Source organism: Melospiza georgiana, chromosome 2, assembly GCF_028018845.1.
Source record: "Melospiza georgiana isolate bMelGeo1 chromosome 2, bMelGeo1.pri, whole genome shotgun sequence".
In the NCBI taxonomy this organism is placed as follows: domain Eukaryota; kingdom Metazoa; phylum Chordata; class Aves; order Passeriformes; family Passerellidae; genus Melospiza; species Melospiza georgiana.
Window position 1 is genome coordinate 43,214,608 of NC_080431.1, and position 18,749 is coordinate 43,233,356.

Below are 18,749 nucleotides of genomic sequence, written 5' to 3' on the forward strand. Positions count from 1 at the left end.
ATGCTGAAGACCAGTAATATCTAGAAAATACAAAACAAATACATGTACACTATATGGGCTATGTATTTTTTTTGTTGAAAAATAAATTCATTTGGAATGTTGATCCTTTCATTGTTATGTATTGAGGTTGCATCTTGTAGTTGATTAAAGTTAGATTACTTGTAGTTGGGATAAAAATAGTGAGTTATTATCCAGATACTAATTAAATTTTTGCCAGTTATTTCTATTACTCACTCTCTGCTAAATGTGCAGTCCATCTTGGCAATCTGAATGTCAGATAAGTCAAAAACCTGGAATTTAGCAATGATCAGAAAGAAGGTCATAACCTGGAGGGAGGAGAAATTAGAAAGCACACGTCCCATTTTGCACTCGTGCGAGTGTTGAGAAGGTGGAGAAAAGCGATTTCCAGTAACAGATAGATTTGTGAAAATCCAAATCTGTTGATATACTGTTCATTAAAGGATGAAGCAAAGATAATTAAATTATCTGCAGCAAATTATAAGGTAGTTCTCCCCACAAAATGTGGAATCTGTGAAATAAATTGTCATCATATTTTGTCTTTTTGTGAACACTACCAAGTTGAGAGGATCATGGTAACATAAAGCTTCTTATTTCATAAATTATTTCTAGCAATGACCACATCATGAGGATTGCTCAGATTTCTGCCAAAGAGAATGTTTGAGTTCTCTTATGCTTGCGTATTTAATGATCTTTGAATGTTATTCATAATGTGTTAGACAGTGGTACCAATCAGTTGTTGGCTGCAAAGAATATGCCTTTCAGAAACAATACATATCATCATGCATGTAAATCTGAATTTACAAATGTCTGCAGGTCTTCATAATACAGAACTGCAATTATACCAATATGGTAGGAGCTGTAGAAAAGCTACTGTATGTTTGTTTTCGTATTACAATCAAGTACAGTAATAATGTATCCATTATTATTACCATACTTTCCTTTTAATATCAGTAGCAGTCTTCAGGTGTTTACTTTTTGTGTAGCAGACAATTCTGAGTTACAAAACGAAAGTATTTTGTTGAATGAAGTTCAGTATTCACTGAATACTCTGCGTGAGAGAGAACTCCCTTGATTTGGGGTGATAATTTGGCATTAGAATTAAAAAAAAAATTGGAATTATAATGTTTGGAAAAACCTCCAAGATCATCAAGTCCAAATTTTTGACAAATACACCATGCCCACTAAAGTGTATCAAAAAGTGCCACGTCTACTCACTTTTTGAGCACTTCCAGGCATGGTGACTCCAGCATTTGCCTGGAGAGCCTGTCCCAATGCTTAATTGCTCTTTCAGTGAGTAAATTTGTCCTAATATCCGTGCTTTGGTGAGGTGCTGGGACACAACACAAGTGCACATCACAAGTGCCCCTGTTGAGCCATGGTTTGTACTGGAAAGAGATATTTTGTCTTCAAATTTGACATGTCACCCAAAGACATTAATGTAATTCCTTGGTCAGCACCCAGGGTGCTACCTGTGGGATTTAGTGTTCTGTTACCTCCTGCAACAAGTAGAGCATAAAGGTGAGAGAGGACTGTCTGTGACAATTGGCTGCCTTTTCATCTGAAAAAAGGACTGCGCAGTGTTACCTGTGAGTCATTATCACAGCTACTTTGTACAGTATCACAGTTCTGCATCACAGTACAAACTCTGCTATCACTGTGCTCTAACAGTACATTTAGCCCCATGCCTTGCCTCTGGCACAGAGTAATGCATAATGGATCTGACGAAACTTAAAAAAGAAAAGAAAAAGCAAAAGTGAAAAAAAAAGAGCCCCAAAGCCACAGTGCAGCTCTTGAAGTTACAACACTTCTAGTGAATAAAAGAGTAAAGAGAGAGAGAGGACTCTCCTGACCCTTACAGGTGAATTCTTTACATTCAGAAATGTGAAAATTCTCATACTCAACTTGCTGTGTTAAAACAAGAGTACATATGTCTTGAAATAACCAGTGGATTTCTGGAACTTTTCCCCACCGTTACATTGACTTCTGTTTTTCTAATGCTTGTCACAACCTGCTTTGCACACTGCAAATAGAGAGAGATAATCAAAAAGCAGTTATAGAATTTGTTAATGTATATTGTATTATAAAAGTTTCTTTTTAGGGGCAAGAGAATTCAAAACAATCTCTACTTTAAAGCTAAATATGACAAAACAGGATCAAAATTGCTCTTTAAAGACATTTTAGGTTTTTTAATATGTGTAATTTATTTTAACTTTATTAAAGAATAAACCAATGGAAACTTTATTTAAAGTATCTTGAAATATGTATTTTAGACATTTATTGCAAGTCTACTGCTCTAATCAGCAGCTGTGATATTTCATCTTAGCTAAAGCCCTGAATTTCTTGCTTTCTCTTTTCATGTGTAGGAATAATGCTGTTTTCACTTCCTGAGGTTGACAGGAGCCTGAAATAAGTCTGTAACTGACTATTCTTGGGCACCAGAAGTGAGAATCAAATCTTTCTTTCTTTGGGCAAAAGTGTTGCTTGAGGACCAAATCCATGAAGGCTTTGATAACACGTCACCTAAGTATTAGTGGGCTGTTTCTTCAGTGTGTGGACTCAGTGCAGAGAACAGGTCCCTCTGGGAACACATCCATTCCACCAGAAGGCTATCAAAGCTAAAATTATGCCATTGGGGTCCACAGCTAAAATCTGATTTTATTCTGATCTTGTTCTGGTGCCACAAATACTTACACACCTGGATAAGTTAAATTTCACTCACATGGTTAGGCACGTGGACTACGGTGGATCTGTGGGAAAGACTTTGGCAGTTCTGTTTGCAAGGCTGAGTTTGGAGCTTGTAGGGAAACACTTCCACGGGGCCATCAGACTGCCTCAGCAGTGCTTAGATATTAGTTTAATCAAAGAACTGTGTGCCATTACCCCAGGATCTGTGTCAAGCTGTGGATTAGGTTTATAAAAAAAACTACAAAAGCTCCTGCTGGTTGAAAGATTATGAGCATTTAGCTACATTACTGCTGTTACAGGCACGAACACGTCTTTTCAGTATTTTTGAATTATAGCACTGTTACAATTAGTTGTGTCCATCTAGTTATAAATTAGACTTAAGTTAAAGGCTTAAGTTTTTTAAAATACTCCTCGTCTTCTTGTTGTTTTTGACGGTATAACATCAACTGTAATACACTTCTCTAAGCTGGTCCCAAAGAGTATGTCAATAAAAGACATTGTAGTTAGCAAAATCTAAGAACATTAAATGAAGAAAATTCACAGAACACCAATAACCACCAGTAACTGTCATTATGTTAAACCTTTTAATTTCTCCTAACAGCAAGAATAGTATTGTGAGAGTATGAGATAATACACATGAAAAGAAGAAAAGAGCTTCTATTTGTAAAAAGTGCAGGGATGTTGTTCCCATAATAAGTCATTCTCTTAAAGAAGAGCAATTATTGAACTCTAGCAATGCAAATGTAAAACAGAAAGTCTTTCAGGAACCAACCATCATTGTTAGCATAATATATTGTCAGTACATATATGTTTTGCTTTCCCACATATCTTTTTTTTTTTTTTTTTTTTGAAAACTGCATGGTATTTGGTTAAAGAGATTGTGGATCAGGATTTGGCACTTAAGGAAAAGTATTTTTTTATATTGTTCAAAGCTGACCTCTGCTTTTAAAAGGCTTGATCTGCACTTTTTCATCTGTTTAGAAGCATACATTTTTGGTTAAGAAATTGAAGACAATCTCTTTGTCTTTTTCCTAAGCTGGGAAGGTTGAGATAAAAAAGAATGCCTGCTTTAAAAGTCACACATGGCTGTAATTTAAGATTTTTTTTACCTCATTGTCCATAACAGTTGAAAGAAACCTTCAATGAAAGTTTATTAACTAGGCCAGTGCCTGAGGCAATAAAGGTTCATTTATTACCAGTTTCTTGGCTGTTTTTCTTCTTCTATTTTTCCGTTAAACTCATAGTGTAAGATAATACTTCACAAAATTAAACCTTTGACCTTCTGTGGAGTTAAGTCGCCTTTGATTAGATAAAGTAACAATTTATGGTCCAGCATGAGGTTGCACATGAAATGAATAATGCAACAGACTGAATGAGAACTGAGAATCTATTGCTTTTGAAAAGATGACTGTTGTTTAAGAAAGAATGTTCTCTCTTAATTGTATTGTATTGTGGCTGTGTGCATTCCAGTAGGATTTTAAATTGTCGCTGAAAACTGCAGTATAGCCAGGCAGTTATGCAACATACATTGTTTAATTCTGTCACAATTGCACCAAGCCTATAATAAATTCACAGATTACAAAGCCCCATGAAGCTGTAGCAGTTAGTAATTTCTTGTGGTATTTGAAATGCACTTTGTGATTTCACTTTTAACTCCTCAGTACAAAGGAATACATCCACTAGAAGGAATAACTTGACAAAATGTAAGTCGGTCAATTCTATAAATGGCAAATATTAGTGATAAAATAATTCCATTTGCACATTTTTGAAGCATTATTCGACCTGCTAGCAGATCTATTTAAAAAAATGCAGTGTTACTAAAACAAAAGGACGCTGCTGCTTTCCACATCAATGTTTTATTTCTGCAACAATGTTATTAATTGTGGAGGACACATCTCAATGAGAAAGATTTTTAGTTTCCAGCCTTGCTGTGGAAATTTACGTCTTTTGCTTGTTTATCCTAAATGCTATACCCAGGCCTCAAAATTCATATTGCAAGTTAGGAGTAGTTACAGGAAAAAGGTCTGATTAGACTGATGAACAACAGATGGTTTGAGCTTCACATATACTGGTTTTCTCCCAGTGCAAGACTGTCAGCTTCAGTTTAGTTGCACCAGTCTAAACCATGGATGATTTTTTTTTCAAGTACTCCTTCTTTAGCAATATTTGAAGTGCAGTTGTTTGTTTTTTGTTTTTTTTTTTTTTTTTCACTAATATGATACCTTTAATAATAGGCCTTTAAGAGACACAAAAAAAATTATCTAGATGAGCAGTTTATGCTGAACCACTCAAATTGATCAGGAAAATATAGCTGTGGGGACAGGGACCAGACAAGGATTTTTTTGATTATCCCAAAATAACATGTAATGAAATTTTTAGGATATACCGAGCTTGTTATGTTGTATCAATGCAGGCAGCTTAGCAAAAATAAGGTTTCTGGATAACTGTGAGATTCTGGGCATACATTATACATAAAGAATTCTTTTAGTGAAACTCAGTATATTTTAGCGGAACATTATGGTGACGTTCTCCTTTTTGCAATCCAGTCTATGTACTCAGACCTCTGTCCTCCTGCAGATTGCTTTCCCCTTCTTGTTTTATGTATCACACTATATAAAACACCCATTAGATCAGAGACTAAGGTTAGGATCCTATTTCATTTGAAATGACTAGGCAGCAGTGTAATAAGCTACCAAAAACTTGTACCTGGACTGCTGAAACCCGTGAAACCAGTGCAATAACCTACAGTGATCGGGGTCAGGTCCTAGGAGGTAACCCTGCCTTTCTTTCTGAGGCAGATTTTTTTCAGATTTTAGTAGGAATCCTGCAAAAGTAAGAACCACAATATGAAATCTGGTATTAAATCAAGAAAGGGCTTGCATTTTTTTCAAGTCAGTACCATTGAAATAAACTCCAGGCAAAAGGATTAAGCATTAATTTGAAATATTGAAAGGAGTTCTTGCAGAATTGAGATGAGATTTGGAACTCCTCCCATGCAATGAGTAAAGCGTTTCTGCAAAATGAACTTTCCCGCAAATAAATTAAGTTAAATGTAACACACTGCTGACAGTTGTATTTTGGTTTTCTGCCTGTTCTGTGATGACAAAGGTAAAGTTTCTTGAAAATGTTGCAAAAGTCCTAAAGAAGGAGCTTATGTAAATATGCATGTTACTGAATTTTGTAAGTAGCCATAAATATATGTATATAGACATATATAAAATAAAATATAATAGAAGCTAACAGTTGCATCAAGGAAATTATTGGAATGACTATTAGGAATTGTTATTGTTCTTAGGCATAATTATGCGAAAGAAGTTAAAAGTGAATTAAGATCAATTATTTAAATAATTCTGTAATTTGTCCCAGGATGAAGTTTAGGGATGCAATTAAAAAATGTATGTTTTGAGACATATTCAAGTCTGAAAAAGTTCCATTCACAGGTCCTTTTCTATTTTGCTTCACAAATAGGATGTGTTGTAAGCTGTTCACCCCATCAAAACTGAAAGTTTTAAGAGCTTTCTCTTAAGGCAGGCAGGCAATACTATTTGTTGGAAGGCAGAAGCCCTGGATGTGATTTAGTGCCCACCAGTAATTCGTGTACGTTTCGAAAACCTGTCATGATATATGACAGCTCTCTTGGGGACTTTGCTTTTAGAACAGAATTGTTTTCTGAAGATGCTGTGGTTTTCTTGTCATTGTTTTCTGTTTCATTCACTCATTTCTCAGTTAGAGACCACACATACTGGGTATACTTCTGGTCTCATTCTCACCCACGAAATTCTGACTTCAGTAGAGTTGCACGGGTGTAAATTAGATCAGGACTTGGCAGGAGAAAGCTTATGATTATATTTGGCAGAGACAGCAGGCTGCAACTTTATTAACATAATTAACAGCTACAAACACACCCAACAGGCCAAAGTAATCTAGTGACAGAAGAGAGAAGGTCTTAGTAGGAAAGGATCCTTCACGCTCTCTTTTGGTGTTCTGCTTCTTGTTCCTGAGTTCCTGCTAAGGCTTGGCGAGCGTTCAATTGAGCTGTAATTCAAATTCATACTGCTCCTGCAAGACACCTTGAACAGACTTTTGCTGATGAGTCTATAGGAACTGTCAGCAATACGGAGATTACTTCAGAAGCGTGATGGTTGAATCGAACTTTACTTTCTGATGTTTTGCCTTTTGAATTAAATTGTTGGGCAAGATTAATTGCACGCAGTAAGAGATTTAAATGAATGGCTTTATAAAGCATTAAAGTTCTAAGTATGTCACATGGGAAAAAAGCTGTAAGGTTTAAATGAATAAATGTATTTAATGCATAAAATGTCTAGGCTAATTTTTTAATTCCTTTACAAACATATTGAAAAACCATACTTTATTCATCCATCTTAGTTATACTGCTGTGGTTGTGGTAATTTAATATTCCTGCTCTTTGCTAATCTTCTGGTTCAACAGAAGTAAACAATAGGTTTCATAAATTAAAAATACGCTCCTCAGAACATGCTTCTAAAGATAAAAAACAAGGCTGTAAACATTTATGACTGAAACAAACTAGATTGTTCAAATACTGCCATGATGTATCATGTATATCAATATGGCACTGATATCAGTTAGAATGCAAACAAGGTTTTAAATGATGTGCCCCTTCATTTCAGCTGGAGAATCCGCTTTACACCATCTGCCTATCAGATGGTTAGGAACCAGGACTGCGTATTAATGCCACATGTTCGATTTTCATTCCTCTTGTAATGGTTAGATTCATATTGCTAATAGCTGTGCATGAGCACTGTCGATGAAATTTGTGTGACGATGGAGTGATGAGATATTTATAAAGCTGCCTGTCTCACTGCATAATCAGCAGGAAGAATGCCAGACATAAACAACTTATCAATTTCAGAATATTAATGACAACTACCATTGCCTTTAATCCACTGAATATTTTGGCCTGAATAATTTTTAACTGTTCAAGTAAATATTTGTAAAGAACAAAAGATACCTACGTGGCTATTCAGTGTGATCCTTATTTCTTTCATTTCAGTTGACTTTGTAGGTTACATTTAGTTATCTCATTTTTGAAGTAACATTTCTGTAGTGTAGAGAAATGTGCACCTTGGAAATTCCTTGGCTACTTATTGTAAGAGTAAATTGATGTTAAATAATGTTTACAACAAACAGCTTTTTCAAATAATAATTTTTTTTAAATCCCAGGTATTTCCCTGTGTATGTACCCATACTGGGACTTTACAACTTAGTATTTTAAAATATAAATATAGATACATAGTGGTGTATTAACTTCTGCTTATAATATATTTGCCTGCCTATACTAGTGAGTTATGAAAGATAAGTTGGGGCCCTGTGCTGAAGTTCTGGTACACCACAGTGCACCAGTGATTATAAAGCAAGTGGCTCTGATAACTGGCTTTGGGCCTCCCTTGGCACTTGCTCAGGGGATAGGAAAAAGCAGCACTAAAGGAGAAACTGTGCTGTAGACTGGAATTGCTGTAAGGACCACCATTAAGCTAGAGTTCTGAGCATTATTCCTTCCATTTCCCTCCTTACTTTCACCAGTGTTTACACACATTTCAGATTTGCATGGTTTCCATTAATTGCTATATAGAAAACTGAAATAATTTCAGTCACTTCTGTGATTGTAAGAGAAGGAATGAAATTATAAGTTTAATTCCTACTGTTTAAAATTATCATTTTTTTTGCCACAAACATTATCTTGCAAAACTCTAACTACAGAACTAGGCAATTTGTATTTTAGTTTCTCAGTCCCCATCCAAAGAGCATACTCTTTTTTTTTTGCAAATTTTGTAGCAAAAGAGGATTTTTATTTCAGGAATTCTGCATCCAGGTCATTATTCCAATGAGAAAGAAAATAATTGCAGGTGGTGTCACGAGTCCAGTATCTCTTTAGTATGTAATTTACCCCAGTACTTGAAAGCACTTTAAAACTGCTGGTGTAAAGGCAACGAAGAATTTGTGGCCTGCTGTTGTAGTCATTGAATATAATGTACCAGGATATTCCTCCAAATAATTGTTCTTTAAAAATGCTAGGTTTAGCTTTTCAGGGATGTATACATATATTAAAAAAGGAAGTATAGGTTATTGTGTTGTTTAATGAGCACCGGATGCAAACCAAAGTTCAGAGGTGCACCATCCCTTTTTCTGTGGCCAAATTTAGGGACTGTAACCAAATTTGTATAATGTATGGCTTCATATCCTTCCTCTAAGGTAAAAATATAATTGGAAGCAATCCATGTTATTGTCAATACCTTTTTAAGATCAGAACATGCACAATTTGTGATAGTAGCAGAAGCTAAAATAAAAGTAAACCCTCATATTTATTCATCTTCTCATTTATTTTTGGCCTTTGTACATCTTCTACCTGAAACAGCACTTTCGTAAAGAATATTGATCTGTAATTATCACTTGGTCAGTAATTCTCATTACACTTGGAGGTGTTAGGAGTCAGCCTGTGAGGAGGGTCGGGAGGCTGGAACTGTTTGCTAATCTTTATGTGGTCATGCAAAGCAATCAGGGAAAACAACCTTCAGTCAAGCAACAATATATTCAAAGGCACCTCTTATGCCACCTCATAGATATCCTGATGTCTGCTCACCTTCTGCTTTTTCCCTGCTGGAATTTGCCTTCTGTCCCTCCCCATCGCTAGCCAAAAACATGGCAAAAGTGAGCTTGTTTTCCATGTAAGGAGTCAAAGGAGACAACAAGGGACCCTGCGAAGCAATGGTGCTAGCAATATTTACCTCAGCGGCCTGGGATTATTTGCTTATTTGGTCTTTCCTGCTAAATTGCACTCTTCCTATGCTAGACAGCAGCCTTAGAATAGTAAATTGTGGCGTTAGTTCCTCTTGAGATCCATAGGACACTTCACACCTCTCAGAGTAGCTGAAAATCAGACAAGCAGGCACCTTTAAACTAATTACATGGAGTTTTTCAAGCCTTCTCCACATTCAGGGCAAGAATCTTGATTCAAAATGACCGAGGGTCTGTTCTCGTCACGTGGCATCACAGGCTGAGGGCTGAGAGTGAGTCAATGCATTAAACTAACCTGCTTTGTTGCCTTCTCTTTTGCTTCTTAGGTTTAGTTCTCTGTCATTTCCATCTCTGCCCCCTGCATCAGCCGTGGTGGGGAGGCAGCTCTTGTGAAGCTTTGACACTGTCCTCTCTCTGCTGCCATCCAGGCTGGGGCAGAGGGATCTGGGTGGGCAGCAGCAGGGCTTGGGCACCACAGGAGAATTGCCCTGCCTCGGGACAGAGGGCAAAAACTGATGCTTGTGACTTTGATTAAAGGCTGTGTCTAATTTTGACTTTTGAAGGCAACTGGAGAACTGGACCGGTTCTCCAGTTGCTCTTGACAGAGAGAAATTTTTCTGGGTTTGTAGAACATTGTTGTATGGATGGATGGCAGAAACTTGGTTTGGTAGGAAGAGCACTTGAATTGCCTGTAGGTGATTTTGGGATTGGTATTAAATGGGTTAGTACTTCCTCTTCTCATTGATAAATACTTTAATGCCTTACAGTCTGAGGAGAGCAGAATAATGTTCTGCATTATTTTTTTCTAGAAATGCTTCCTAGAAAAACTACATCTCCTTGCTATTATGTGTGAAATGAGAAATGCCTGAGTTCTATAATCTTTTACTCATAAATAGAAATTATAGACCTGTTACTTCTCTTTTCTTTAGCATTACTAAAATTAAAGATCTGATGGGAAATTTTTTCTAAGTATGGTTACTCACCTATTCATAGTGAGATAGGACACCATTTTGAAGCTAAATTAGATTTTTGACTGCATCTGTTTGTAGCTGCATCTAGTTGTGATTTTATTATGAAAGCACTTACTGGACACCAAGTTAAAGTTTAGATGAATGTATAGGAGTAATTATCTAAATACAGTGTGAAATATTTTACTTGAAAAAGTTGATAGTTTTCAAAGCCAATAAGAAGAATAAAACTCTGCAGTGCTCTCTGTTCTTATGTAACAAGCATGAAGGAATAATAACAGTCCCTACAATAATGGAGACTCACAGAATAATGAATATTAAATTTTTTTTATACTTCTTTGCAGGTCTGACAGCAGCAGCTGCAGCAGCAGCAGCTGCCACCAATGCTGCCATAGCAGAAGCAATGAAAGTGAAAAAAATCAAATTGGAAGCTATGTCCAACTATCATGCAAATAATAACCAGCATGGAGCAGACTCTGAAAATGGAGATCTGAATTCAAGCGTTGGTAAGTTTCAGATATAGCATTAATATATGTCCATAATACTGAGATATTTTATTGAAATGGTAATCTTTCTGAACTTCCTTCTGAAGCTTTGATTTGGTGTAAAAAGTTGCATATTTGTTTTCCTTTTCTTAATGTTTTCAGTTTTATTTTGTACCTGACCTTTACACACCATTCAGTGTTGTTGTTACTATTACAAAAACATTCTTTTCTTCACAGGCTACTTTTACAGACTCCAGTTAATATTTTCCATGAAAGAAAGTGGTTTGATTGCTTAGAGTTCATTTTTCAAAGTACAGGTGGAGTGACAGATGATGGTGTCAAAGTGAAATTTAACAATGTCTCCTGCTCAGTGTGCTGGGTATTGACTTTAGGTAATTCAGAACACAAGCTTGAAAGCAAAATATTTCATACTTTCATGTGCCCTGTGACAAAAGGAAAACATACATACACAATAAATTCTGCCATGCTCTGCAGTTCCTATCATATTTTATTTTAATAAACACGTTCTTAAAATGTAGTTAACATTTTTTTCCATTTCTTAAGCAGCCATCAGCAACTCTTGTTCTTTTTCAAAAAAAAATTGTTTCAGTATACTTTATTCATTTGTTTGGACAATTTGTTTTGCTAAAGCATACTTCAAAGCTAGGATAACTTTTGTTGTTGTTGATTAAATCTTTAATCATCTGTGTGTGTCTGCTGTAAAATGTTTTGTTATGCCATTTCATTGTATTGGATCCTTTTATCATGTTGAGACAGTATTAACTCAGCAACAGAAATTCAATGACAAGAGGTACATTCAGAAGACTGCAGGGAAGATTGGTGTATACTGGATTTAAATGGCCTCAGATATGCTTTTTGTTTTTATTTTGGCCCTTTGTCCAGATTTTTTTTTTTTTTTTAGTTTTTCATCTTCGAAATACATTTGGAATTAATCTGAGAGGGTATGCACTAGCCTTAACATAAATAAATACATGTTTGAGGACAGTGTTTCTGTACAGTTCAATAGGCATCAGTAGGGTATTATTTAGAAATAATATGAATTGCAGTTCAAAGTACAGGATCACTTGGGTACATACTACTGTAAATAGCAACAAGATGTGTGCGTTACTGCACAAGGAGATTATATGATTGGTTTTGTTTTCCTTTTAAATAAAGGCTTTAAAAATACTTCTATGATGGTGAAGAAAATAGTCTTAAATTACTGAGATACCAACATATGCGGTTACTCTAATACAAGTGTAAAGATTGTTCTCTTGGAGAAAAAACAAGAGAGGGTAGAGTGCAGGTGTCTTTGAAATCTGGGAGGAGGAGATAGGTACAAATGAAGTGGAAGGACCAGTTGGCCTCCAGCACACTGGGAGAAAAGTGAAGTAATGAGAAAGGGTGAACAGGGTAAGTACAAGCCGAGAAGATAAAGAGTGTGCACTAGAACTAGAAGCTAATTTAGATTTTCAGGCTTAGATGAATCCATTATGTGAAATAAAATGTTCAAATATACTGGTTTGTGGAGCTGCTATTCTGCTTGGCAGTTCTAGTTATAAACCACATGTGCATCCATGGGGATGGAAAAATTAATCAGCATCTAAGCCACACAGAGTATTTGTAGAAGAGTGGATAGAAGGAATATCTGAACTTCCTCTGAATAAAAAAGAAAAATATCTATTTTGAAATCCTTGTTTTAGGCAAAATTTAGATAACTAATATGCTCTTAGACAGCCTAATCATTTTCCCTATTTAAGAAAATACATTCTAGCTATTTTAGTAAGGCAAACTTAGTGAAGCAAGATTATTTATTGTCATTGTCAAAATTTTCTCTCAGCCCCTTAACTTACTTGTTAACTTCAGTTAATTTCCCAATTTAACTGAATGAAGAATTGACTTAATTTTGTACAGAAAAAAATGGCTCTTCTGAGTAGAGTGAATAGCTTTCCAGTTGTCTCCATTGCATGAGGAATGGTTCTGAAAATACAGTTTTCTTGTCTGTGCATCTTGTCTTGAGCTGCACCCTTCATGCAGAGGATTTCTCAAGAGCAATTTGATTTATTTGTTTGGTTTTTTTTAATAGTGAACCCTTTCTAGTGTCCAGTGTTGGTCATGCATATGGAATCAGAGAAGTGACTCCTATGTTACTAATGTCAGGGTATTGTTAGGTTCATTAAGAGTTAAGTTCTTTGTTTATTAGTTGCATTTTTGAAAATTAGCACACTGTATTATCTTGACAAGAGCTCATATTTCAAAGGTGTTGCTTGTAGTAAGTACGTACACTTTCTTCTCCTGCATTTTTTCAGGAGTGTGTTTATTTATGTATTTTCAAATAAATATTATCAAGTCCATATACCAGTAATGTTTTAAATTACAGCTTGCTAGGGAAGAATATGAAATATTACATTACTGAATGTTGACAGGAGGAAAGAATAAAACAAAAGAAAACAACCTGATTTTAGTTTACATTTTAAATTAGCTTATGTGCCTGACCAAACTGAAAAGGAGCAAATGATCCAACCAGGCTAAAAATTTAACTGAGTCATCCTAGCCCATATGCAGCAGAAATTGTGGTGGGTGTGGATTTACCATCCTGTGCTCCAATGCTTACATAAAGGTGGATAAATAAAATAAGGACCCTTATTTTATTTATCTTATTGTATTGACAGGTCAGGTTTACTTCTGAATTGTCTTGCTTTTTGGATTTAATCAAATGCTTAATGTGAATTACAGAAGTAATTCTTGTAGTCAAGCATTGTATAATTATACAGAGCGCTACACAAATTTATTAACTTGGTCCTTTGAAGCAATGGCCAAAAGGTTAGTGAATGAACTAATAAGTAATTATTTTATATCTTTCTGTTTTGCTGGTAACCTTGAGCTTGCATCCTCCCACCAGAATTATCATTTTAGAAGGGAAAGAAAAAAAAGAAATTACAGAGGAATCAGAGTGAGGTATTAGCACACTGAGTAAAATATATGGCTGCAACGCCTTTCTCCCCCATCCACAATCAATTGGATTCTTTTAGTTTAATATTTACTTGCTAAGATGAGATGCTAGTCTGCATGGTGATAAACAGTCTGCTACTGGCATCTGAAGGTGACCTGTCAGTTCATATGGACAAATCTCCTGCTTACTGAAATGTACAAAATAAATCATTAAAGCAGGCAGGTGCTCATTCCCAGATTTAAATCACCATAGATTTATGATTTGAATTAATGCTTCATTTGGTCATAGAAATAGATGCTGAGACAAATGATATGCAGTGGTTGGGGCTTCCATACTGTAGCCATCCTAATATTGATTACTGAGATGTCTTTGCAATCTCTTGTTTATATCAAGTACTGTCTTGTGACAGCTTGGCTGATATGAGCTACATTGCAGATAAGAAGGAAAAATGTCCCAGGTTCTTTTTAGTGGCAATCCTACATACAACATGCAGGATAGATAAATTATTGGGGTTTTGTCTAAAAAATGAATTCCGTAGGGCAGCAAAGGAAAAAGAAAGATTATGCTCTGTGTTGGGGATTTTTTTGTTGCTGTTGTTGGATTTGGTGGTTTTTTTTCTTCTTTTTTTTTAAATTTGGTTTGGTTTTTTAAATTAATTGCAGAATGAAAAGACAGAGACTGGCAAGGTCAAATTTTAAATTTCACTGCTGAGGTCCTACTCTTTGTCAAATTAGCATCTTAGTGTGATATTAGGATCAGTTGTATGTTTACCATCTGATGCTCTGAAGCAATGCATAGGTAAAGCAGCTCAATCATTTCCTCGCTGCTTAAGTACTTACTGCCCTGCTGTCCTACTTCATTAACCTGCAGCAGCAAAGGATAAAAGCCTTTGAAAATAAATACCTTTTAAAAGCTATTTTTGTGGGCTAGAGTTTGCTATCTATAACTTGGTAGGAAGTGAAGAACAGTCCGTATACTTTTGCTTCCCAAACATTTTATATAATGAAAACACTGTGCATACACTTTAGGGAATACTCAAAGGATTTGTTAAGACCTTTGCCACTTGCTAAAATATGACTCATAAAACTTGTAAACAACTATCAACAATAGTAAATTAGTTGCTTAGTAGGAAATGAGTTCATATCTATTCAAAATGTGATCTCAAAACAGATGTCCCAAGAAAATGTCATTGTTTAAAAGACATTCATACAAAAAAAATGCTATTATTTCTTTAAGGAAGTGAAGCAATCATGAAGACTTTGGTGTTCTTAATTTCTAAACACAGTTAGGAAATACGAGGCAACATTTTACACTTGGCTAGCCTGTTAATCCATAAACAACCACAAAATGTGTTGAAAATAAAGAGATTTTCTTGGCATGTTAGGTTTCCTCTTCATCTGCATTACCTTGCAATATTTAAAATTATGAGGCAAATACAAGGCTTCCTGTGATGTGTTGTTCAAAGGTAAAGCTTGCTTGTATACTGTTATTTTTTTTTTCATCCAGAATCGGAGACAAAATGATTTAGGTGAAATTATTTTTCTCCGGTGACCTTGCCCAATAATAGAACAGTACAAAATGCAGTAATTTCCTTTTTCTAAACACACGTGTCTATTTTAAGGGAAAGAAATACTTTTATGGTTTCAGGAAAAAGTCTTGGAGACCTTGAAAAAGCAAATAAAAGGAAACAGAGAATGCAGGCCACTGAGCACAGCTCTGCAGTTGCACATCTGATTCTCTGCCTTGGCAATGTTAATGAACCTCAAATCCTCCCTATAATTAGATGAGGGAATTGCTTATATTTTCAAACAGATGATGCTGCTGTAATGAAACGATTGGAAACGATTGACAGGGAACTTAAAAGTGTCTACAGTAGTCATTTAGTTTCCGGGTTTTGGGTTTGGGGTTTTTTTTTTCTTTCTTCTTCTTTTTTTTTCTTCTTTTTTTTTTTTTTTTTTTTTTTTTTTTTTTTTTTTTTAATGTAGAAGAAGATTGGCTGTAGATACAGGTCCTGGGAGAGGTAGTAATTTACACAGAATGCTATGACAGGTGTCTTTGTATAGCATGGAAATAAAATGGAAGGCAGAGGAATGATGGGCAGGCATGGCAATTTTTTGGGAGGGGGTGTCCTGTGCTTATTCTGCCTGGGTTCTTTAAAAGGGGCCGAGACTCAAGAGATGGATCCGGATTGAGTGCACAGCTGTAACTGCTGATGAGCTAATTGCTCCTTATCTCTCAGCCCCATTCATCTTCATTTTTTACCAATTACTGAGAATTATCTGTGTTCTCAGTTGGATATGAGAGTTAATCCTTTTTGGTTAAGCTGGCAGTACTGTGAGCAGATTCCAAATCACAGGGTGAAAAAGCCAGAGCAAGCTTGTTCTCAAACTCTCTCCAGTTCAATGACAGTATCAGTAGTTCATAAGAATTTTTCTATTGTTTAACAGATTAAACACTGGGCTGTTTTTTTACTTTTATACTATTATTAATATGTATTTTTCTCTTAGTGTAAACTGAATGATTATATTCCTAGGTGGATATGTTTCCTTTCTGAAAGTATTGCAAAAATGAAAATAAGCTAAACAGTAACTTCAGACCAGGAGGATTCTTTGCAGAATGTCAGTGTTTATTGTGTGATACATAGCACTTCTTATAATGACGAGACTGTGCATGCAACTTTGACATCGTGGGACATAAGACAAATGCTTGTCAGTGACAGATATCTACTTTTGTAAATTTGTTTGAGATCTGTAGGTGAAAAGTGCTGTCTAGGTGCTTGCAAAAGCATAATCATACAGCCTTAAGGACAAATGTGCTATGTGGAGCACATCATATTTCATGCTTTCATAAAACTGTGCTTTGGGAACACACAAAACACCAGAAACAGATCATTTAGTTATAATCAGGTCACTAAGCTTTTTTTTTTCTAGAATTTTGCTTGTCATGGGAAAAAAATCTTGCATCCTATAGCTAAAATGTAATGTTTGTCTGTCAACCAGGAATATAATTAGTGCATATCTGCTTCCGTAGACTTTAATTGTGATGGTTAAATTTGCTAAACAAGGCAATAACTGGTTGTTATGACCTGAGCACCAGTTAGTAAGTTAGGAGAATTATTAGCAAAGATTCAGCATTTCATATTGGAAGGTCAGTTGTGCTGTAACAGTTCCCTCATCCAGATTAAATCTTCACTGTGAAGCTCATTGAAACAAATGTAGACATTTGCATCTGAGTCACCTTAGACTCAACAGACAGCAATAGGCACTTGTAGGGGTGATCCATCTCATCCTAAAGTAGATGGCAAAAGTAGATCAGATAAATTGCACCTTACAAGTGCTTAGTCATGCGACTACCGAGTTCTAGTTACATAAAGGAAGTTAAATGAATGGATCTCACTCTCAGTGCATGCAATTAATATTTTCTGGAATAAGATCTGAAGATTTGTAGGAGGTAACAGGTCTTTTCCAAGACAGCGATGCAGTCATGGCAAAATAGTGCTTGAGGCACAGTGAAATAGAAAAGTAAAGTAAATAAATTTACTCTTCAGAAACAGCAGGTGAGAAGTTTAGCTGTTCTTGCAGAAAACTATTTAGATATAAATATACTCTGAAGTTTTTCTGATTGTATGGGTATGCTGCTTCTGAAAAGAGTGGTTTTACCTACATGAAGCATACTAGAGAGCAGGCTTCTAAAACTGCAGAAGCAAAAGCTTCCAGTGTGACATTTGTGCTTTGGGCTTGCTATGAAGCTGTATTGAGTTCATGGAAAAATCTAAATTAATAAGTCTATCTTGTCAGCAAGATAAAGAGAGAGAAAAAAAAGCTATTTATATTGTTTGATCACATTTACTTTATTTCCTGTTCCATGAAAGATAATCCTAATTGGATAAATAGTTGGATAATTTAATCTCCAATGTGATTTATTTTCAAAATGTGTACTTTATTGTTATGGCCATTTTTTCTTTTTATTCGTGCCTTGTAGGGAACTAACAAAATTGTTAAGCTTTCATTCAGTTTTGTTTCATTGTTCCTTGTTATCTGCAGTAAATATAGTAAAACCTGATATTGTGATGTGCTATGTTAAGAAATATAAGTTTAATACACACCTCATTTTACTAAGTAGTTACAATAGTCTACAGGATCATCATAAATATTAATTAGAAGCTACTTTTTTAAAAGAAAACACTAAATTTTGGGTTATTAGTTCCGTTTTAGGAAATAATGTCTCTGGTGGAATAAGTGACAATGTCATACAATAATTAAATTATCATCATGAAAATGTGTCTCTTTTCTGTGTTACAGACATGAAAATATGCTATATTACCCAAAGAAATATTTTCTCTATGGTTATATAGATATTTAAGAAATGCAGAGTTTTTTCATTCATATGCAGGACAAAGGACTACATAGAGCTGCATTTATTTTTGGGACAGAATTTAAAATATGCATCCTATTCTGACTGGTGTGTATGCTTCTGAGTTGTATGAACTAGGCAACAGTTATTTTTAGTGCTAAAGGTTATTTCATAGTATTGAATGCTTGGAGGGTTTTGTTTAATCGAAATATCCTGGGGCAGGAGGGGAAAGAAGTGTCTTTCTGGAGACTCAGACTGTATTTGTAAACATTATATGCCTGCATGTGTCTGTGTTCAAAGGAGCATTTTTGGCGATTCTCCAGGTAATGGAAAGGCAACCATAGGCCCCAAGTCAGGCATCTACTGTAAGAAATTTTCTTAAATTGAGCCCGTGCATGTAGAAAATTGTGTACTCTGGCAGTTTTTAAAAACTGCATTTTATAGGTCCTTTTCCATCAGCAGTGTCAGCGGGATGTACATGGAGATGCATTGCCCTTGTCTCAGAGTTTG

The 18,749-nt window shown here is 35.4% G+C and overlaps 1 protein-coding gene across 4 annotated transcripts in view; it reads left to right on the forward strand.

Moving 5' to 3' along the window:
• DACH1 (dachshund family transcription factor 1) overlaps positions 1-18,749 on the forward strand; it is a 352,602-nt gene that overhangs the window by 172,033 nt on the left and 161,820 nt on the right. For all 4 annotated transcript variants that reach the window (XM_058018353.1, XM_058018351.1, XM_058018354.1 and 1 more), the window contains exon 3: positions 10,793-10,954. In XM_058018353.1, the coding sequence (XP_057874336.1) occupies positions 10,793-10,954 (162 nt within the window). The remainder of the gene's footprint in view (positions 1-10,792; positions 10,955-18,749) is intronic.